Below are 23,527 nucleotides of genomic sequence, written 5' to 3'. Positions count from 1 at the left end.
ACAACAGTGACAACAGTATGTACAGATAGAAAGATTAATGTACATATACACAAATATTTATAAAATAAGGTATCTGGAATTAACTTCCAAATAATCTGAGGTTGGGGGACCTGTATGTGGATTCAAATGAGATGAGACTGGCCAGGAGTTGACAATTTATTGGATAATAGGTACACAGGAGTTCAATGTATTATTTTATCTACTTTTATTTGTTTGAAACATTCCATAATAAAGACCATTTGGATAATGTGCCTTCACAGAAAGTATATTACTGGATAGAAATGCATTAAAACAAGAGATGAAGCAGCACTTCAGGAAATCATGTGTTCTAGCTCCCCAAAAGACTGCTAGTTGCCTACCAATGATTCATTTCTTCTCTAAGAAGACTCAGGATTTTTAGCTGGGCACAATGCTCAGCACAAATACAATTTCCTATCCTTTCTTGTAGCTAAGCATGACCATTAGATTAAATTTTGGCCAAAAGTTATTAAGTAGAAGTGTTCTGTGGGATTTCAAGGCCAAGTCTCCTTTAAAAAGGAAGTGGTCTCCCATTTTCTTCCCTTTCTCCATTCTTTTTGCTTAGAATGCAGATGGTATGGCTGGAGCTCCAGCAAATTTTGCAAAATGAGTACATCTATGGATGGCAGAGTAGAGACCTGGAAAAAACCAGGGTACCTGAAGACTATCCAAGAGAAAAAGAAATATTTTATTTAACCCATTGTTATTTAGGCTTTTCTGTTATTTAAAGGTAAATATATCCCAGTTTATGTATTTCTCTTCTTTTTGCTTTATGTTCTAAATCAGTGCTGTTCACTGAACTTTTTGTGATGACAGAAATATTCTGTATGTTGTCTGTCTCATGTGATAGCCTCTACTGAGTATCTGAGAGGACGGAGGAATTCAATTTTTAATGTGGCTAGTGGTTACCATATTGAACAGTATAGCAGATGATTCAATGACTCTCAGGGCTAAAAACTGCTATAAATCTCTCACCTGTAAAGCAGTTGATTTGGCATAAACAATTTCTTCATCAACACCCACTGATACAACAATGGCATCAACATTGGCGTATTCATCTTCTCCTTTCTGAAAAGCAGAGTAGGTAATCTGGTCATTTCTTTTCACACTAGCAAAACAGGAATACACACTTCAGTATTTACCTAAGATATTCGTATTTTTTTTCCTAACAGAAATCCCAAATTTAAGGTACATGTTTGCTTGTCAACCTCACAGCCATTAGTTACTTTTTAACAAACAGCTTTATGAGACAGAATTCATACACTGTTCAGTCCACCCATTTAAAGTGTACATGTCAATGGCTTTTGGTGTATTCAGTTATGCAACCATCATAATCTAGTTTTAGAACATTTTCACCTCCTCCAAAAATAAAACACATTAGCAATGATTATCCATCTTTCCCCTTCCCTCCCTAGCCCTAGGCAACCATTAATCACACATGTTTCTGAGGATTTGTCTATTCTGGACATTTCATATAAATGGAATTATATGTGGCCTTTGTGTTTGTTTTCTTTCCCTTAACACGCTTCAAGGTTCATTTATGTTGTAGGATGTATCAATACCACATTCCTTTTTACTGCTGAGTAATATTCCATTTAATGGATATACCACAATGTATCCATTCATCAATTGTTGGATATTTGGGTTGTTTCCTTTTTGGGGCTATCATGAATAATGCTGCTTAAACATTCATGTAAGTTTTTGTGTGCAGGCATTTCTCTTGAATTCCTCACATCTAGGTGAGGAATTACAGGTCCTATGGTAACTTTAACTTTCTGAGGAAATACCAGACTGTTTTCTAAAGTGCCTGCACTATTTTAAATTCCCAACAGTAATGTATTAGAGTACCAATTTCTCCAGATGCTGACCAATCTTTGTTATCTTTATTACAGTCATCCAATGGGTGTGAAGCTGTATCTCACTGTAGTTTTGATTTGCATTTTCCTAATGCTTAATGATGCTGACTGAACCCCCTTTCACGTGATTACTGATGATTTGTATACCCTTTCTGGAGACGTGCATATTGAGAGCCTCTGCCCATTCTGTAACTGAGTTACTGCTTTATTATTAAGTTGTAAGAGTTCCTTTTGTATTCTAGATATGTGTCTCTTATCAGATATGATTTGCAATTTTTTTATCCTACTCAGTGGGTTGTCTTTCACTTTCTTAATGTTTTCCTTTGAAGCACAAAAGTTTCTAATTTTGAAGAAGTCTAAATTCTTTTCCTGTGCTTTTGATGTCATATCTAAGGTAGCTTTGCCTAACTCAGGGACATGAAGACTTATCTATACTTTCTTCTATAACAGTTCTATAGTTTTAGCTCTTATATTTGGATCTATTATTCATCTTGAGTACATTTTTGTGTATGGTGTGAATGAACTGTCTTGGCACCACTGAAAAATACAAATGATGTAAATGTAAAGGTTTATTTCTGAATCCTCAATTCTATTCCACTGATTTCCATGTCTATCTTTACACTCATACTACATTGTTTTGATTATTGCAGCTTTGTATTAAGTTCTGAAATTGAGAAGTGTGTGGAGTCCTCCAACCATTAGCTACTCTTGAACAGCTCTGTAAGACCGAAGGACTGGTAATTGTGAACTCTAGAGTCTGACTTCCCTTATAAAGTCAAGAAAAACATCTACATATATAATGTTACAAATCAATGTTATCTATTAAAAAAATCCACTTCAGACTCTTCCACATTTTAAGGCTTCTGGATGCCAGTAAGAATCCAAATATAATAGCAATTAAGGGTTCTAATGAATTTCTCTACCACAACAAAATATGTAACCTAAAGAAGTTACTATATACAAACTGTATGCATTCTCACACTGATTTTCAAAGAGAAAATGCTTCCCTTCAGGTTGGTTAAGTTTTATTATTAGTTCTTACTGATGATACAAAGCAATGGTCATTAAAAGTGCTAGTGCTTTAGCAGCAATCAAAGCAGTGGCACCAAACATAGTGCCACTACCACACACTCATAGAAAAAACGAGGGGAAAAAAGTTCCACTAAACAATGTTCTTGCCACAGTAAAAATGATTAATATTATAAATCCTAACCCTTGAGTCTATGTCTTTTTAATATTCTGTGTAAAGAAACAGGAACTACACACAAAGCACTTCCAAGAGCACAATGAATATGATGGCTGTCTCAAGGAAAAGCACATGAGTAACAAACTGAACTAACCATTTAAACATTCTTGGGTATCTGGTATACATTTTCTTGAAAATGAATAAAGTGAGCCTATCGCTTCAAGGGAAAAGAATGATATATGTGTTGTCAATGATAAAATCTGAGCTTTCAAGCAAAAAATTTAAAATTTAAAAATACTTGTACCTGAACCCATCATTGTGAACTTGATGGCTTTTCTACTTAAGACTTTTCTGATGAGATCAGTGGTGATATTAACATACATGATTCTCTAGTACCATATAATGAAATGTGTACATTTACCAGATTTGCACAACTGAGGGAACCAGTATTTCCCAAATAAGCAATGCATGGTGTTACAAAGTCATTCATGGGTAAAGGATCAAAGACACAAGATAGACCAATAACTTGAGTAGGAAAAGTTCACTGTTGTGGTTTTGGATTCCACATTACAACTAACTTTTAAGAGATTACCACTTCTAGAGTTCTAGTGTAATAACAAAGAATATCCATAATTATCTGAAAAGTTTATTAAAATAGTCTCCTTTTTTCCAGCTTCATGTATGTATGAGGCCAAATTGCTTTATATACTTGATACAACCTATACAAAGAAAGGCTCTGTGGGGACCTGAATAATTTAAGAATGTAAGGGGGTTCTGATATCAGAGTTTGAGAACCATTGTGCTATATGAGTCCTATAACATATATTAACACTAACTTTAGCATCAAATATTCTCTCCTCCCCAAACTTTTGCTACATACATTCCAATTCTTCAGTAAACATGGGATTTTGTGGCAACAGTATTATCAGCACCTTAATCTCCCAAAATTAGCAGCAGGTACTACCTATATTTAATGCTTATGTGTTCTGAATACAAATATATAATTTTTTTCCTAAACATCTATCTACAAAACACAGCATGGAAACTAACCAAAAAGTCCCCTCTAGTATTTTTTGATACTTGAAATTTTGGTTGAGTCAAAATTTTTCAGCAAAAAAAAGGGTATCAACATGTATGAAAATTAAAAATACACAGTAATACATTTTTAAGAGTATACGAAGAGTATAATCATATAATAATTCTTAATAATACGGGAAAATCATTCAAAGGGATCTCAATGTAACTGAAAATAGGGAGAGAGAAAAATGACCCACATATTCAGTTTTTTTTTTTTAATGAAGGCAGGAAAAACAAATCCATCAAATCTCTAGGATTTCAATTCATATAAAATGCCTGGTTTTCCACTGTTGATCAAAAAAGTAAGAGGATGAATCCTAATTTGGAACCCAGTTGCTCTGATCATTTCACAGAACATATCTGATTGATTCTTTACAAATACCAGTGGGCTCTAACACCAGAAGAAATAAATAACAGCAGAATTTAGTATCTAAAGATAAAAAGCTTAAATAATTTTCTTCTTAAAATGTGATTCAGTGAAAAAGTCAAATATTAAAATAAAGTCAAATATTTGGACAGCAAAATCTGGGATGCTATTTTGTATTTTCAAACCTTATGAGGACTATAAATGCTTTATACAGATTACATCTGAAGATAGTCTTCTGAAACTGTGGGAGATTTTTAATAATCTGCTTGTAAAACTTACATGGTAAGTTACCCAAAGTAACGTTATCATAAAGTTACATATAATACTAACATATTTTCAGATTAAATTATGTCTGGAAATTGTTTAAAAAAATACTAGAGTGGAGGGGTCTGGCAGAAAAAAAAAAAAAAAAAAAAAAAAAGCCCACAAGACTAGCAGCCTTTGCTCCCGGACCCGTCCTACAGCCAGCTCCAAGTGCTGGCTGTCAGAGGCAGCTGGGGCTCAACTCTGCTGCTTAAACGGCCTCAGATTCCTACCTGATCTCTTTTGCATGGGAGGACTTGTAGGTCTCAGATCTCAGCCCTTCTCAAATCTGGACCTACGATTCCTGTGCTCCCTTTTCTAGACGAACCATTTTGCAGCAGTGACCCCTGGTGTACAGACTCTCAACATTCACCAAACCCTTTCTGACCCCAAATTCTGCCGCCTTCCAGTCTGTCTGGTACACTTAACAGCCAAGTCTTGCTGAAACAGGTGTTTTAGATGGGAACAGCATCCACTGAGCAGGCACTTTCTGTATGCGCCCTGCATTTATTATCTGTAATCCTTACAATAAAACTTTAGCTGCAGTACATGCATCATCATATCCAAAACCCCAAATCAAGACCTAGCACACTTAAAACTCCCCCACAAAATAGGCAGTTCTCACACTAATGATGATTTAGACTGAAAAAAAAGGTGCTGAAAGTCTAAATAAAATATACCTAGTAAGTTTAAGATATATATTTTTCATTAGGATGCAATTAACATAGAATAACAGGCAAAGGTGTATTTTTTTCTACCTTTTCTATCTCTTTAGTTAACAAATCAGAGAAGACAATATTTTTATTAGGGTCCTACAGATAAAAATGAATTTCTTTGGAAGGTTTCTGATATCTATCTTTAAGGAGACCTAGGGTCATCAGACAAACACTTCAGGTAAGATGTTAGGATTAGTGACTTCCTAAATTACCGAAAATTTCTTTCAGCAATTGCAAGCAATAGGTAACAAAGTCTGCCTTCTATGTTTAGAGAGACAGTATGCCTTCTGGGTAAGGGCTCACTTTGAAGCCAGACCGCCTGGGTTTGAAGCCATGACCCCACCACTTACTGTGATCTAATGTTCTCTGTGCTGCAGTCTCCTCCATCTTCACATCTGTAAGTGCTGCTGTGAGAATTAAATGAGCTAATGTGTATAAAGTACTTAGAACAGTGCCTAGCTCACAGTAAATACTATGCACTTGTCATCATTATTATAAAAGACTAAAATGTAGAAGAAAACATAAGCAAAACACTGTCTGACACAAATTGTAGCAAGATTTTTTTTGGGATCTGTCTTGTAAAGCAATGGAAATAAAGGCAAAAATAAACAAATGGGACCTAATTAAACTTAAAAGCTTTTGCACAGCAAAGGAAACTATGGACAAAAGAAAACCTACTACATGGGAGAAAATATTTGCAGGTGATATGATCAAAAAGAGGTTAGTATCTAAAATATATAAACAGCTTATATAACTAAATATCAAATATACAAACAAGCCGATTAGAAAATGGGCAGAAGACCTGAACAGACATTTTCCCAAAGAGGACACACAGATGGCCAACAGGCACATGAAAAGATTTTCAACATCATTAATCATTAGAGAAATGCAAATCAAAACCACAATGAGATATCACCTCACACCTGTCAGAATGGCTATCATCAAAAAGAACACAAATAACAAATGTTGGTGAGGACCTGGAGAAACGAAAACCCTTGTGTACTGCTGGGAGGAAAGTAAATTTGTGCAGCCACTGTGGAAGACAGTATGGAGGGTCCTTAAAACACAAAAAAAAGAACTACCATATGTTCAGCAATTCCACTCCTGGGTATGTATCTGAAGAAAATGAAAACATTACTTTGAAAAGATATATGCACCCCAATGTTTACTGCAGCAATATTTACAATAGTCAAGGTATGGAACCAACCTAAGTGTCCAGATGAATGAATAAAGATGTGGTGTGTGCATAAAATGGAAAACTACTCAGCCATTAAAAAAAGAATGAAATTTTGCCATCTGCAACAATATGAATGGACCTGGATAGTATTATGCTTAGTGAAATAAGTCAGAGAAAGACAAACACTGTATGATACTCTTATATGTGAAACATAAAAAATAAAACAAACTAGTGAATATAATAAAAAAGAAACAGACTCACAGATACAGTGAACAAACGTGGTGACCAGTCGGGAGAGGGAAGGGGGTAGGTCAAGATAGGGGTAAGGAATTAAGAGATACAAACTACTATATATAAAATAAAGCTACAAGGATACATTGTACAGCACAGGGAATATATCCAATATCTTATAACTGTAAATGGAATATTACCTTTAAAAACTGTGAATCACTATGTTGTATACCTGAAACTTATGGAACACTGTAAATCAACTATACTGCAATAAAAAAAGATTTCAAAAATCACCCCCCCCACATACCGCAACCAAAAAGTTTGAAATGGCTATTTCCCAGAAATTTACTGTATCACACCACTACTGTTCCTGATGTCAAAGATGCACTGTTGATTACATAATCAGTACACAACATGTACAGGAGAGCAGATTTTCTCCAAGTATACAACTCCATGTAGGAGATGATTTCAGGTGATCCCAGATATGGCTTTAAATATTCAATTACAGAGCAAAAAAGTTATATATTTTAGTTCTCTTTTAGTCTACTTGATCACATCAAGAATACATCTGTTTAATGCTAGTCCTTAACACCTGCTACAATTTAGTAACACAATTGTGCTTACATGATCTTTATTTTTTAACAGCTATCCTTTATTTTTGGAAAGCAACACAATTTTCCATTTATAGTGATACAAAGTACCCTTTCTGAATGTATGAAGGTTAAAAGAGTTTTGGGGAAATGAAAAGAGGACAGAGTGGTAAACAACTAAGTGCTTGACAAGCTTTCTCAGTGAGAAGATAACTGATGGTAAGTGTGCCTATCTCATAGAACCCTACCTAATAGGCTCAAAACGCAGGAGGCATCAAATATCAGAGAAGGGAAATGGGACATATTGTACATGGATAAGTTCAGGGCTAAGACCAGGAGGTTTGGTCAGCAAGCTTGTCTCTAGTTCTCGGAAGCCCTGAGATAACTCCTAATCCTTCTGTAAAAAGACTTAACATATTCTCTGGATAAAGGGGCTCAAGAAGGCTCAAGATGCAGACACTAGGCCCAGCAGAAGGCAAGTACTGAACACTGAGGAATTAAATGAAAGTCTGTTTCCTGAATGACAACAACTGCCCCAGACAAGAACTGGATGGTTTTTCTTTGCACATCACTGAACTCAGAGAAAACACTTCAGATACTGACAGTCCATGGAACAAGCCAACCTATTCACTCTGCGGTAACCCCTCTCTACTAGTTGAGAGAACCTATTTGTGTAGAGCTTCCAATCAGTTTCTTATTACCTTATTCTTAATAAAGATGGGTAGCCAAGTCTCATTTTGATTTTTGTGAAGTCTCCAACATGTAAGAGAGAAAGCAAACAAATCTAGAAGAAACAGACACAGCAGAGAACAGAAAATAAAAAATTAACCACCCCTTCGTAAGAGAAATATACATAGTACATCCATGAAATAAGAAAAGATAGGGGACAAGAAAAGACTTAAGAAATTTAAAAAATTTTTTTAATAAAAAGTGGTAAAATAAAGTTAAGAAACAATATCTGGAAGTAGAAGACAAAGAGGTAGAAAATGAAATAGAAAGATAAAAAATTTAAACCAAGAGGTCTAAACCTTACTAAATATCAATCAGGGGAGGGGGAGGAGATCACTGAGGAAATGAAGGGGAGAAAACGATCAAAGAATACAAAAGTCCTGCACTGACTTGAGACTAAAATGGCCCCCCCACTTACCAACTTTATGCAACGGGGCAGAGGGGGGAGGCACATACTAAGGCAGTGAAATTTCAAAACACAAGGAATAAAGAGATAATTCTCAATGTTTTACAGAGAACAACAGGCCATACATACTGGAACAGGAAATAGAATCACATTGGCCTTCTCAAAAGTAATAGTGAAAGCTCAAAGACTGACAAACAGCTTTAGAATTCTGAGAAAAATTCTGAGAGATTTTCAACCTTGAGTTTTATACCCACTGAACTATTTCATTAACCAAAAGTGGAGATGGAGTAAAACTCTTTAAGACACACAAGGGCTCAGGAAACATCTATTCTCTACATCCCTTCTTAAGAAGCTCTTGGAGAAATCCTCTAACAAAAGAAAGAAAGAACGAAAAATCTTGACATGGGCTATAGGATATAAGGGACCCAACATTCAAGAATCCAAAGGTTTAATAGGCCCGGAAAGCAACCTGTACAGATAGAGCAGAATAATGTAAGGTTGGAATGGGTGGTGGTGGTGTTTAAAACACAAACACAGAACTAAGAAAATATCTGATGAATGTGAAAATTTTAGAATAAAAGATTGATGAGATTATAACAGATCTGCAGAAAAAATTAAGGCTAACGACATGAAACAGAGAAGAAAAACTGAAGTAATCATTAATACCAGGAAAAATGAAAAACTGCAAAGAGGAAATTGTACTCTATTACTTCAGCCAGCAGTGAAAATATTTATATGAGCACAATAATGTAAACTGACTACTGATTTTTACTAAAAATTGTGAAAAAATGTATCAGAAGGGTGCACATGTGATAAAGTATAATAAAATATTAATTGTATAAACTAGGTGGTGGGTATACGGGTGTTCACTGAAAAATTCTTTCATCTTCCTGCATGTTGAAATTTTTCATAACTGTATCAAGAAGAAATTTTACAGGGAGTATCAGGAGATTGGGAAGTTGGAAAGTATGTGATGATACAAAAAAGTTACATTTATATCCTTATCTACCAAAACAAGAGTCAACATCTAAAACTGACAAATCAAGAAAAGACACTATATAGATATTTTCAAAATATGAAAGAAAGAGGAGAACTGGCAAGTGGGTGCTTCTGGAGCAGGTGACTGGTTTTTGTTTTCAGGCTTTTAGAACTATTTGGTTTTTTAAAGCCTAGGTATGTTATTACTTGATTAAAACTAATTTTTAGAGCAAAAGGTAAATAATATAGGTGGTAAGGAATTGGCAAAAATTGTGAAGGTGGTATCTGAAGGATAAAAGTTGGGGAAATACTGCAGCAGAGGAACAACTATCTTCTTTGAACCAGAAGACTACTGCATTAAAAGAGGAAACATTTTTGAAGTCTCTAGTTACAGCCAGGATACCAATCTAATTCCTCATCCAATCTGAGACAATTTTGAGAATAAAAGAATATGTCATTAATTACATAGGGACAACAAGTGAACACTTCCAGGGAAGGCAGGATTTGTAGTCACTGTAAGTACAGCCTCCATCAAATCTCTTCAGACCAAAAAAGGAACGAATGAAAGCTCAGAAATCAAGTCATCATCGTTCACTGAGCACCTACTACATGCCACATACTGCACTCGGTAATAGGGATAAAAAAATAAATAGTTGAGTAAGCCAAAAATAAACGAATCCCAACCTGTCCAGGCATTTACTTCTAACCAGCTTGAAACCAAAGCATTATTTAAGAAAACTTCCCTATCTCACTCCAGAGATAAATGAGATGGGTAGAAGTAAGCCATTATCTTGCTGAAATATGGGAATATGCCCATATTTTATAGAACCTTCCTAAACCACAGAAATCTTAGCAATCCAGAACAAGAAACTTATCCACAAAAAAATCAGCAAAGAGCCAACAATCACCACTCAAGAGAAACACTGACACTACAGCTTGTTAGCTTTCTCCACAGGCACAAACTTCCTTTTCGAGGTTGGAGCCACTCACCACCTCAATCCGGAGCAGTGGTGTTGAGCCTCATCAATGAATGCAGTGGATCAGCATTTCTTTTGAAAATAGCTGCTGTTTTGATTTTTAACAGAATTCTTTTGGGACAAAGGGCAGATGACTGAAGTCAAGGTTCACACACAGCAGAATGTCCTAACAGGTAGGTCTCAAAAGAGTTACAGGTGTGCACGGATACTTTATCCCTCAGCTCTCAAAGCAGCTGGGACCCCAGGATAGAGGGTAACCTCCCTCCTTGTACCCTACGCAGTACTAAGCCTATTACTTGGTTAAAAATAATCACAATCATGAAAGGCTGGGAAGCCCTGAGTAAGAACCTGGTAAGTGTAAGATGACAGAGAAGCCCTCAGCCCACTCTCAGGAGCCAACAGCACAACCTGGGGCTTTCTAATGCAGAGACAGACAGGTGCTACAAGCCCTTTCTCTCGTAGCAGTCCTAATTTAAAAATAAGAGGCCGGACTAGACTCAAACATCCAGGAAGAGTCAGAAAACAGTAATAAGTTCTAGTCACTCTAGTGGTCTCCTATTTCATTTCTGACTGAGCCTATCTTCTTATCTCTGAAATGAGACTATTCAGTCAGGTATAAGGTAATTCATGTTTTAGAAATTTCTACTCATACACTGATACTGCAGCTGTTGCTAGAACATAAGTTATGAAAACTGTGATTCAGAAATAGATCTTACTTACAATAACCTCACAATATGTACCTTACCCAAACTCAACTTGCAGATATGTGAGATTAGGAGACACATTAGCACCTACTCTTACTTTGGAAAAAAAAAAAAAAAAAGATTAGTAGTTTTTCTCTACAACTCTAGGCAGTTGCAGAGCGCTGGAAACAACCACAGTACTAAAAGGTTAATGCTTAGGGGTATTAAAAGTGGGTGTGCAGCCCAAACTAATTTTTCCGTTAAGTTTTGTTGTAACAGGTTATTTATTTGAAGACAGGAGCTGACAACACAAGGCTTGGGATTTACACAGTTAACTTCAAGTTATTCTTATTTCTGTGCCAGTTTTCTTACTCAATAAAAGGAAAAAATGTAGAAAAACAAATATAGCTTGCACCTATATACTTCACTATCTTTCTGCTACAATTTAGAGGATACGTAACCAGAACTTATCCCAGAAAACCTCTAGTTAAGCAGATGAGAATGAAAGTACTGTAATCTGGAAAGACAATGGATACAGAAAGAAGTTCTACAGGTGGGTCCTGACATAGCTATTAAAATTTACAGTTATCAAAAAGCAGAAAGTCTATTCAAATAAGATTTTTCATGATTTGCCACTAGTTTTGTTACTGAGTACATTTTTATATTGACCTGGCTCATAACTTTATAAGGACCTTATCAACATCTAAGATGCCCTGTTCAAATGATTTCACCAAGTTAAACAGGAGGGCCAAGATAAATTTTAATGATTTTTGAGAAACAAACAAAAAATGACGGCAAATAACTTTCATGGATTTAAAGGCTGTCACTTGAAATGAAGTTTGCCAATCTGTCTTCAGGCCTCAAGTTTTTCCCAGTTCTATGCTTTGCATTCATCTATCACGTAGGGGAACTCTGAGCTCTAAATTAATCTTAGCTTTCATGAATGGTCGAGGGGCTAACTTGATAAGCTGAATTACTGGGACCAGAAACAACGTCCACCTCAAAGGTGTTTAATTTCAGGGTCTGTGGATGGAAGAGAGGGCTTTCAATTATTACTTACACAACAGTACTTATTAATCTTTAGGAATTATTGAGGTAATTACAAAGAGATTTTCTAATATAAATCAGGTTCAAATTTTAAAATGGGACAGTGAGAAAAGCTGTAAAAACACTGGGTAGGAATTAATAAAATTTTTAAGATTTATGTTCAGGATCTGTCTAGCATAGAGTCCTTGATTTTGTTTCTCATAAAATGCAGAGAATCCATTTTACTTTCAATATCTAATGCATTTATGTTCAAAAAAACAAAGCATGCACAAGAACCTTTAACATGAAAGGCAGAGGAAATGACCAATTTTTATAGCTTAGTTTTTGGTAGAGGATTGATCTGAAAGGCAATTTACAATGCTGAAATCAGAACTGAACATTTTTCTAAGGGCGCTTTTCAGGTTTTAAAAAGTCTTCATTAGTTTTATTGTTCCTGAGGACAGAGTTCAGAGGCCAGACAAACTAGGCAGCTCACAATGCACCAAAGAATGTAATCAAATGTTTCAACTGGTAAATTACTATCATAAAAATAAAATTTTAACTATGGATCTTTCAAGCAACAAAAACGCCCAATCTTTAAATGACTGGGAACTTTAACAGCTCTTTTTCTGAACACGTGCCCCGGATATTCAACCAAGAAGGAAAACTAATGAGGTTTTAGGCATTACATCGTTTTTCGTATTACTAAAGCCTGCAGGTTTTCAGCGTTAGGTTTCTGTGTTACCCACGGCAGGGCCCAGAACATGAGGCGGTTGCGCGTGAGCCGTATTTTCTTTTTTTTTTAAACTCCAGCAACAGCCCAGCAAACGATAAACACGAAGAGACTGGTTCACATCCTCCTAGCCCCTCCATCCATCCTTTACGAAATGGTTGTAATACTGGCGGGACCTGGGGAGGAACACTCTGGTTCTGAAAGGACAGAGCGAGTGCGTGGGTGTGTGTGAACACTGCAAGAGGGGGCAGCAAGACGTGATTACGGAGTGGGAGGGAATGATGATGATGCCTCTTCTAGGGCGGGAAGAGAGGTGGCTGTTATGCATGACGGGGTCCGGCACGCGGGGAAGATGGTGGTGGCCGCAGAGCAGGGTGATTGAGGGGGATTCCCTGTTACCGGGTGGCGCTCGGGGCCGCCTGCAGTGAATGATCCTGGAGCAGCTAACGGGGCCCGAAACAGAACCCGGGAATTCCCGAAGGAAAGGGGAAAAAAAGGCGCCGAGAAACGGGGTTATTATGGGATGGCAAATGGGGGGCTCCCTAGGGAAAATTACGGGATCTATCTCACCCTCCAATTGCTGTACAGTCTCTTCACTCGCCGGTAATAAGCATCTTTGTCCAGAGTCACAGCCATAGCCACAGACGCCGCTCCTCCTCGGGTTCCGAGAATCACGCGAGGTCCCGGCTCCGCCACCCGCTCTCGGCCCCGGAATCCCGCACTCTCCCAGTGACCCGGAAGTATCGACCTCAAAGATGCCCTTTCCGCTTCCGGGTCCCGGCAACGCTCGGGATTTTTAGGTTTTTTTTTTTTTAAATCCTCTCTCCGGAGGTTAGGGAGAGGATAAGAAGGAAGAGAGTGGAGAAATGAACAAAATGTGCAACGCAGAAAGTGTCTAGATTTTCGCGGGGTTTTCTTGTCAACTTAGCAACGGCCGCACGCGAGTCGACGTCGTCACGTGACACCCTGCCCCCGCCCTTACTCTCCGCTAGGCCGCGGTTCCCAGGAGCTCCGACTTCTCGCCGGGGCTGCGGCGGCGGCGGCGGGGCATTGCGAAGAAGGCGGGAGGCCTGACGTGCCTGCCCCGCCCCACACTAGCTGCCGCGCGCGGGTGTAATGGCCCCACCCATCGGCGAAGGAAGGGGAAGCGGAAAGAGCGGGATCTGGCTTGGGATGGGAGTGGGAAGATTACAGCGTAACTGGGTGCGTTCCCCTCCTAGAAAAGGTGGGGAGGCAATACTCTTGGCTGCTACAGGGCTGGAAGGAACCTCGGTGCTAGGACACTAGGTCAGGGGCTCTGCGGGGACCGAGAGCTCAAACCCGGGAGCGGGAGCCCACCCTGCCAATTAACAACACTAGGACCCGCGAGATGGGGTTAAAGGTTTCGCCTTGGAGAGGGAAATAAAATGCCCAGGCTTCATCTGAGCGCTGGGATGGTAGGGTAAGAGTCGTAGGAAACAAATGGCTTGAGGGAATTCACAGAATCCACTCCTCTGTGCCCAAGTCGTGACAGCATCTTTCAAGTCAGCCAGTCCTTGGCGCAGTTCATGAAGTGACACCATTTTTATGGCTTCCCCAGAGCACCGTTATTTCAGTTAATTCGGAACAAAATATGTGTCAGTCTCGGCGAAATTCTTCATTCCCATCTCTTCCATGAATTTGGAGTTTGAATCTGGAACATTTTGCCTATTTAGCTTAGATCATTCCCTTGCCTTGGGCAAGCTGGACAGCCTAGCTTATATATAATCCTTTAATGAAGTAGGATGACTTGCTTGCCTTACCCAGGTTATTTCGCATGAACAATAATGAACTTTAGGAAAGTGGTGTTGAAATTATCCATCATGAACATCAACTCTTAAAATTAATTATTTATATTGGGTTTGAGCAAATATTGAACAAGGGAAGAGTGGGAAAGGATTAACTTAAATTTATTAATGCCAAGGGGAAGGAAGGTAACAGTTCCTGACCCTCCAGCTGTATCCACAGTTCGGTCAGGAACAGGCTCTGCCAGAGGCTAGTGCCAGCGCTACATAGTCTGTGGTTAATGGAGGTGTCTAGGGAGGGGTGAGCACATCAGTTGCTCTAGTCTCCTTTCCTTCCCCAGAAATGAGGAAGGAGTCATGTATTATTTTAGGAGTTCCCCTGCCCACCCAATCCTCTCAAATTTGGAAGCAATCAGGTACAAGTTTTCTTTTTTCCTTTTCACCTCCTGGAGTCCTGGGTATCCCCACATCTCCCCTGCCCCTCCCACTTTTCCATAGTCCAAGGGCCAGAGTAAATGAAAATACTGCAGCCACCCAAGCGATGGGGACCATGCTGGGGCTTCAGTCATCAGCATCTTCGCTGGAGTCTGAGTTGGCTGGCATCATAGGATCATCAATGAGTGAGAAGTCCCTTTCTGAGCTATCATAGCCCTGAGATAAATCATCATCATCATCTTCATCCTCATCGTCCTCATCCTCCTCAGGTTGCAGTGGTGGCAACCTCAAGGCAGTACCAGAGGTGGTAGTGGCTGGTGAAGAAGGGTAGCCAGTGGCTCTCAGGCCTGGATGATGATGGTGGTGATGGTGGGGGTGGGGGTGGTGGTGGTGGTGATGAAGCATGGTGCTGGAGTCTACATGAGGGGATGATGCTGCACCACCCATCACAAACGGCATAAAAGGCAAAGATGCAGAGGTGGCACTGCTGTGACCCAGAGAAGACACAGACTGCAGGCCACTACTGCTGTGTTGGAAGGTATTATGCAGAGATAGGGACCCAGTGCCTCCACCCTGCATCAGGGCCATCATCTTAGAAAGGTCTGGTCGCGTCCTACGGGCCCGCTTCTTGCTGCTGTCCGGAGCAATAGGCCCTGGCAAAACCCGGTTGAACACAGTTTCAGCATGATGACCCTAGGAGGAAGGAATAGAAAATAGTAAAAGGAAAGGAAGGAAAAAAGCAAAACAGAAGTCAACGGAGTCCTAGCTTGCAAATGCTTTTTCACTGAATCTATCATTAGGAGGGGCAAAACCAGTATAGTCAGATGAAGCTTGATGGAAATGGGGAGGAGGAAAAACAGGATGTAGCTGGTTGAAGCATTCTGGTGCTGAAGCTAAGAGCAAGGATTTGATACTGATACTCATGGGAACCAGAGCTTTGGTTTTTTCCATGATTACGCTATACCTCTACTCTGGTCAACCATTTGACAGTTGCTTACCTTTGTTAATAAGGGGCCTGAGTAAGACAGTGAATGAATCGGTATTTGCACAGTATGCTTTACTGATGGCAGGTTGTTCACATGATCTTACCATGTGAAGTGCAGCACAACTATGTTGACGTTTACAGTACTATCCTTCATTGCATCACAATGGGGTAAACTCAGATAGACCAGATTAAGATTCTAGATGTCTGGAACACCAAAAACGTTATGGGTAGCTCTCCTTACCAAATTTACTAAGTTTTTTTCCACACTGATAAAAAAAACTTACATGTCTGTTGAATTTTAAATTGCTTCTTCTAGATGTTCTCCCTATACATTTTTTTATTAAGTTCACTAAAGCTGGAACTTCTGACTTTGCTAGACCTAAATACAATACTGGGTAAACTGGCATTAAACTCATACAATTAGTACCTGTGTCTCTGGACTTGCCCAATCTAAGCCTGACCTTTCTGACTGAAAAAAACCTCACTGTTCTATCTGTACAGGCTTAAAAAATAGAACTATAATAGCACCAAACTACTGCAGAGTCCAGTAATCATGTAGTGCCAGATACTCCATCAATTCTACATTAAGAATTCTGTACTAATCATATTATAATTTTCTGTGATTTCCTATCATCTTTTATTAGCGTTATCAACTGACTACAAAGAAGTACAAAAGTACTTGAGGTAAAAATAGGTAATCCTGGAGGAAAAGCCTTTTTACAGGCTTCTCTATAATGCTAAATTCAAGACGGAGAAGGTATCAGCCTTCTAGCCATCAGCCTCCCCTATAAACCAGTCTGCTTACTACATACACCCTTGATCCCATGGAGGCTGAGAGGGAAAATTAAAACATTCTTCTATGGTATCAATAATTATATATCAATAATTTTACCAATATAAAAATAAACAAGCCTCATAATTCACCTCATAAATAAGTATACATTTATAAATAAATATGTGCAAAATAATGTATTTGTTAAATGCAAAAGATTTTTTCATTTGGAAATTAATTTTGTTAGAAGATAAAATAGGGTGTGTGTGTGCACACGTGTGCATGTGTACATATATATCACATACATATAAAGAAGTATATAAAAGATCAAATGAAGAATGATTAGATAAGGTGAGTATACAAATGCTAATCCATTTTAAATGACTGCTCACCAAACCAAACCATGACTTCTGTATGTTTAGAAAATGTAACTATTGCCCAAAGTAAGGCAAACACAGTCAAGAGGAACTTCTGCAATTATCTTTTGGTGGAAAGGAGTACAGGTTCTTAATCTACCAAATGGTCTATAACCATGATAAAAACATAAGTACATTTGAAAATAATGGAATAGCCTAATGACCCAAATTGTTAATATAAACTATAAAACATGATTTTCTGTCCTTTTCCATTATATATTATTAGTGATTCTCAACTTCTATTTTGGGAAACCCCATGACTATTTTCCTAAGTAGGCCCCAAATCACTTCTAAAATATATAGAATCATAAAACTTTTAAGAGATTATCTGCTCCAAAACCCTTACTTTTCAGGACATGCAAATTGAAAAAGTTAAAGGATTTGCCAAAAATCCCTTAGTTAGTAGAAGAGCAAGATAAGGCCTTGAATGTTCTAACATGTCTTACTAATTCTTATATTTCAGTATGCTTAAAGTGCTAAAGCTAGTTTTTAGAATTTTATGCTCTTCGGGAGATGGCGATGCCACAGGACTGTAAAAATACACTAAAAATACTTTGGTTTCCTTATTCATGAACTAATGATAAATTTTCTCAAACGTACATTGGGAAAAAAATAAGTAACATTAATTTCTCCAGTCATACCTAGTGTGGGAACAGAGTGGTAATGTTTCAGTCTCACTCACCTTTTTTCCATTCCTAGAGTTAGCTGTCTGTACTGGTTCCATTCCCAAACAGTTCAATTCTGCCTTATTATTTTTTTTACATCTCTGCCATTTCTGTTTTCTGCGATCCTCCATATACTGCAATAGAAAAGCTGCAGTTATCCTAAAGGAATCAAAAATCTTCTCTGGAGTAATTATTAAGGTAGTAGTGTCTAGAGTTTGACAATAAATGCTTATTGTGTGGATAAAGGATTAGTCCTAGTGGAAAACTGACATTAACCAGACCGCTCCAAAAAAAATAAGGTGATTATATAATTTAATGGTAATGATTTGCCTAGCATTTAGTTTAACAAGTACTTTAACATTACTTTCCTCCTCACAATAACTCTGTGAAGTAGGGAGACTGGGTATAATTATTCTATTTTGCCAATGCAGAAACAGGGACATAATAGGCATGCTTTCTTCCTCTCACACAGCTTAAATACCAAGGGAATGACTTTAAATCTTGCTGGATGGAACTGCCACTCACCGCTAGAAATCGGGGATCAACAGCGAACTCTGGATGACCCTGTAACCACATCTCCAGTTCAGCCCGGCGAGGGGCATCCTCACCCACCAGCAAAGTACCATCCACCTTATTGATGACAGGGATCCGGGTCTCCAGGTCCACGTCAAGGTGATTAGGCTCTTCCATGCACTCCACCTCCAGCTGCAAACCCAGAATCCACCCCCATGAGCACATACTCTTCTTTTGGGCAGGGAGGGAAGGGGAGCAGAGCCAATGGCAGCCATAAAATAGTATCTTCTACTCCCTCAATCCCAACTGCCTTCATCAATTACTGGGAATAAAAATATTTTATCTAATCACCACATTAAAGACTTTCTCTACCACTTACCTCGACTAGCTTCTTTCTGTTCCCTTTCTTCTTATGAAAAAGAGGATGTCCATCTCCCATTACTCCATTAGCCATCAACTTGTGCTTCTGGAATGTTAACTTCAATCCTTCCTCCTAGGAAGACAACCCACCCACCCAAGACATTATAAGGCACATTTTTAAATAAAAATTATGCTTTGGGGGACTTGGGGTAAGGGTCATCCTCTGGTTCAATGATGGTGAGAGGGAAGGCCATCTGACTAATGGGTTGAAATTAGAAATACAACAAATCTTACACATTTTTTCCTTAGAAAGACTTCCTTTCTTGACCTAGTGCCCCTCAGGTAGATTTAAGAGAAGTAGAACTTCTCTCAACAACACCCAATGCCGGGAAAAATCCCCTAGCTGGTGTCTCAGAATTAGCATGGCAACTCATCACAGGGGCAAAATCCTGATAATCCTGTCACATACTAATTTCAAAAAATTTTCTTATTGAGTACTTACTGACCAGCTAATAGGGTTCAACAGGGAAGAGCATCAGGAAAAATAAAGTTTTCCCTCTATAAATTAACACTGATTTAATTTCAGTTGGAATGACTCCTTTTTATTTTAAACTTAATAAGGCCTATAATACTTGGGTGTCATTTTAATAGCTTTTCCACAGTTTGATTTCAATTTTTAAAAACTCTGTTTTTGGGATCTAGAAACAAGCCACTCAAAGCCTTTTGTCAATTAAAGTTCTTTTAAAAATGCGGTGTCTTTTAATCTAGTCCTCAGGAGATACAAGTCAAGATCCTTTCCTTTATTTACTACAATGACTTTTCCTAAATGGATCTTTGTGAGCTCTAATTTTTTTTCTCCTCTCATTTTTAAAGTTAGCTGACCAAACAAACTTAGTGTTGTGTTCCTAACACTAGTTAGCAAGAATTACAGCATTCTTCCTCACTTCCCAGTGCCTAAATGCTCAGCTTACATCTTTGATCTGAACCGTGAACTCCTTCTCATCCATGCCTCGGCGCAGTTTGGTGAACTGAGCTGCTGCTGTGGTGACTGCAGACACCTCCTCCTCTGCCAAGGAAGCTGCACTGCTACTTCGTGGTGTGGGGACTGGAGAGTCCCCATATTCTCCTGGAGTCAATGAGGGACTGTCGAACAAGTGGTTGCCTGGCGCCAAAATTCCTCCTGTCACCATTTCCTGGCTCCGGCGGCTAGAAGGCCACTTCCCTGAGAGTACAGCCTGGCAGACGAGGTCAATACGGTTTATCAGGACACGATCCTGAGTGGGGAAAAAGAAATCAATACTGGTTTTAGCGCCTGAGTACTAGGTACGTGATCCTGTGACAAATAATAGGGCCATCATTATCAGGACGAGCAAAAATCATTAGGCAGAAAGGAGGGAGGTAATTGTTTCAAATCCTGAAGCCAACTGGGAAGTTTCATGAAAAATCATGTAGCACTAAACACAATCAAAGAAATCCAGAACCATCTATTCCTTGTTCTCTGTATATGTCACACTGTATTTTCAGAGTCTACCTATCCAGGAATGAGGCTGTTACCTTGGGCCACTCAGAAGCTCTCTGTCTTTCTTGTAGCAGCAGAAGCTCAGGGGTCATTTGTTCTCCATCTTCATTTGGGAATCCATCTTGGGACATAGTGAGGGACAGAAGACTCTCTTCATCATAGAGCTTTGAGCGGGACCGGTCAGCTGCTAGAGATCATACAGAACATGTGAGCAAAGATGAAAGAATAAAGTTATACAGAAATGGTGTTATATAGGCTTTAAATGAAGGCCCTAAGAATAACAGATCTCTTTTGATATTCTATCAAATCAAAATCTGAATCTCCAAGGATGCATTTAGAAAAGAAGGGAAAGAGCAGAGGGAAGAATGGGGAAGAGGGCCAACAGCCTGTCACATGCACTCACTTAGCTTCTCTTCCTTCTCGTCCTCACTCTCATCAGTGCTGGAGCTGGAGCTGGATGAGGATGAGGAAGAAGAGGATGATGGTGACAGCTTGCTCAAGTCCAGCTCAGAGTCTGAATCATCCTCATCCTCCAGTTTGACTGGTGGAACACTCCGGGAAACCAGAGGGGTAGTATCAGAGGGGGCTACTCGCATCTCATAGTCTTGTGGGGTTGGTCGGCTCCTGGCCACCACCTCATGCTCTAGCTTTAAAGTTAGACTCTCCAGACTGGGCACCTGGGCAGCTGTCTCCTCAGGTGGCTTTTCAACAGGAGCATCTGGGCGCAGGGGCAGTGGTGAGGCAGTGCGCGAGGTATACTGCTGGTGTAGCAGTGGAGTAGAGCAGCGTGACAGGGATGGAGCTGGTGCTCCTGCCTGATGGTTCTGCATATAGTTCATACGGGCAGCCAGAAAAGAGAAGTCTGGGTCCTGCATGATGTTGCAGTCTGTTTGGCTCACCCCATGGCGGGCTGCCCCTCGTAGAAGTTCCCCATCATGCCGAACAGGCTCCCACCATTTGGGCAGTTCAGGACCTGGAGGCTGACATAATGCCAGCCGATCTTCCAAAAGAGGGTGGCACAAAACTTGTTCCCGTAAGCGCCGAAGCAATTCAATACGGTAAAGAGTCCGTGAGGCCCTTTCCTCAGTGATAGGCTCAATGAACAGATTAGGGTCTGGGGGTTCTGCAAGAGATAGGAGTGGAAAGAGAAATGAACCAGGAGTTGGTTCTGTCACAATCCCCACTCACCCAAGACTCTCCAGTCTTGCTCACCATCTCCAGCTGCTGGGGGAAGGCGGCACACTTGGCGGCACATGGCCACAAAGCCATGGAAATACTTGGTAAGGCTTTCATCTGTTTTTTTGTCCAGTCGGGCAAAAGTGCGGAAGCGATCCCAATGGAACTGCATGGTGTCAGGGTCATACTCTACACCAAAGGTTGACACTACTCGATAGAAATCAGTCTGTTCACGCCTTGTCCATCTACAAAAGGAAGAGGAGTCAGGCAACACTGATGAGAACACAGAGAAACCAGTTACTTCTTAGTGTGGCTTAGAATATCTGAGTACACAAAAAATGAAAGTAGGGGCCAAAAAAAAAAAAAAAAAAAAAAAAGCCCAGAAGACAACAGAACACGTGGTAAGAGGTACTTGATAACGTGTAAGATTTAAGAATTAGTAAGCGAAGGGGGAAAATGATGCACGCAAACAACTCAGTGAGAATGGCTACACAGGAGACCTACCCGGGAGTTATGATTAAGTGTGGTTTTATGCCGTAGAGGTGTAACAAATGCAAAAAAGATGGTCCCTCTGCAGGGAATTCCAAATAATCCTTCCTAAGGTGCTTTTCAACATAGGGCCCATAGTTGAAGACAAGCTTACAGCTCAGTCCAAATTCCTAGCCATATTTTACCGTTGCTGTTTCTCCCGCCGTGCAATTTCTTTTAGCTTGAAGGCTGCCTCACAACGCCGCCTTCGCCGATCCCCACGTTCTGCAGCCTCTATCTTCATCTGTTCTCTCTTGTAGCTGCGCTGATAGGCTGTTACTAGGCGTCGAAGCCTAGCTGTTAAAGCAGAGCCTGGAGGCCAGAATAGATGGCCTGGCTGTTGTGTCACCTGGGCTGTGGGAACCAAAATACAATAAATAGGAAGTACAGGAAAGATGGTAGAACTAATAATACTGGTATTTTAACCCACCCCAAGGAAAAGCTCTCAGAAATCCCTGAAAAGGATAGAATTCAGTTAATTCCCCAACCCCACCGCCCCACACAAAACTGTACTAGTTGACGTAGAAGTTTACCTTCATCTCCGTCTATCACTGAGATCTCCTCATCCATCATCATCAAGGGATCACCCTAGAGAAGGAGATCCGCCCCACAGGATGTAGGGGGGAGGGAAAGGGGGAAAGTTGGCACTCTGAAATCACTTTCTTGTGTGTCCTTCTATGGCACCAAGGGATCAAGAAAATTTTCTAATGAAGGGAACCCTCACAGAAAATTCGAAGCAACCAACTAAAAGAATAAGACAATAAAATCTGAAAAGTCAGTTCTTATCAATGGCTTGAAGACAATGGGACTCAAGAATTTAAAAGTCAAATAATATACTTCATTGTCTAGCTTGGGCCTTACCTCCTCCACAGAGCCACCCCTGACCTCCCCCAGCTGACATTACAATCTTTTCCATTAGTACTTTATATTCTCAAATGGCACTTTCCAGTTTGTATTATAATCAGTATACTTCATGACTCAGGGAATGGGAGAGCACTAATTAGTAACAGAGAAAAGCTAGACTCAAATGAAAATTCCTCACCTCATCATCTTGGTCCTTTGGGGGACCCTGGAGTGGTTTATACTCAGGATCTTCACAATCCTTATCAAAGTCAACCCTAAAATCATCCAGAGGCATGAGACAATGTTAACAATATATTCTCTTTCACTAAGAGGAACCTAGGATGAAGACCTGGCCAAACACAGAATCCAGCATGGAATAGTCTTTTCTTTCATGCTCAAGGGAATAGTAGGCCAGGTGCTAAGCTTTGAGTAATTTAGGTACAGTATCCAACAGAACAAGGAACTGGAAGAAAATGACAAATTGCGGTTCTAAATTGCT

The 23,527-nt window shown here is 39.5% G+C and overlaps 2 protein-coding genes and 1 non-coding gene across 12 annotated transcripts in view; all 3 read right to left on the bottom strand.

Moving 5' to 3' along the window:
- SUPT16H (SPT16 homolog, facilitates chromatin remodeling subunit) overlaps positions 1–13,810 on the bottom strand; it is a 31,963-nt gene extending 18,153 nt beyond the window's left edge. Inside the window, exons 1-2 of the mRNA XM_010949647.3 lie at positions 13,624–13,810; positions 994–1,086 (exon numbers count right to left, since the gene is read on the bottom strand). Of these exons, the coding sequence (XP_010947949.1) occupies positions 994–1,086; positions 13,624–13,689 (159 nt within the window). The 5' untranslated portion in view covers positions 13,690–13,810. The remainder of the gene's footprint in view (positions 1–993; positions 1,087–13,623) is intronic.
- A 1,154-nt stretch (positions 13,811–14,964) lies between these two features.
- The window catches only part of CHD8 (chromodomain helicase DNA binding protein 8), a 54,348-nt gene continuing 45,785 nt past the window's right edge, over positions 14,965–23,527 (bottom strand). For 7 of the 10 annotated variants that reach the window (XM_010949637.3, XM_074365824.1, XM_010949645.3 and 4 more), the window contains exons 28-38: positions 23,228–23,303; positions 22,719–22,773; positions 22,332–22,539; positions 21,694–21,902; positions 20,885–21,604; positions 20,517–20,668; positions 19,934–20,236; positions 18,982–19,095; positions 18,615–18,794; positions 18,107–18,223; positions 14,965–15,944 (exon numbers count right to left, since the gene is read on the bottom strand). In XM_010949637.3, the coding sequence (XP_010947939.1) occupies positions 15,378–15,944; positions 18,107–18,223; positions 18,615–18,794; positions 18,982–19,095; positions 19,934–20,236; positions 20,517–20,668; positions 20,885–21,604; positions 21,694–21,902; positions 22,332–22,539; positions 22,719–22,773; positions 23,228–23,303 (2,701 nt within the window). In that variant the 3' untranslated portion in view covers positions 14,965–15,377. The remainder of the gene's footprint in view (positions 15,945–18,106; positions 18,224–18,614; positions 18,795–18,981; positions 19,096–19,933; positions 20,237–20,516; positions 20,669–20,884; positions 21,605–21,693; positions 21,903–22,331; positions 22,540–22,718; positions 22,774–23,227; positions 23,304–23,527) is intronic. The other 3 variants (XM_074365823.1, XM_045512608.2, XM_074365825.1) reach the window with 2 other exon arrangements.
- On the bottom strand, positions 19,296–19,404 carry LOC123615229 (small nucleolar RNA U6-53/MBII-28). Its single transcript, XR_006722798.1, has one exon. It is a non-coding gene; the product is annotated as a small nucleolar RNA U6-53/MBII-28 (small nucleolar RNA).

The sequence above is a fragment of the Camelus bactrianus genome, chromosome 6, assembly GCF_048773025.1.
Source record: "Camelus bactrianus isolate YW-2024 breed Bactrian camel chromosome 6, ASM4877302v1, whole genome shotgun sequence".
Classification (NCBI taxonomy): Eukaryota; Metazoa; Chordata; class Mammalia; order Artiodactyla; family Camelidae; genus Camelus; species Camelus bactrianus.
Note: the sequence above shows the minus strand (reverse complement) of the source record. Positions and strands in the feature narration are given on the sequence as shown.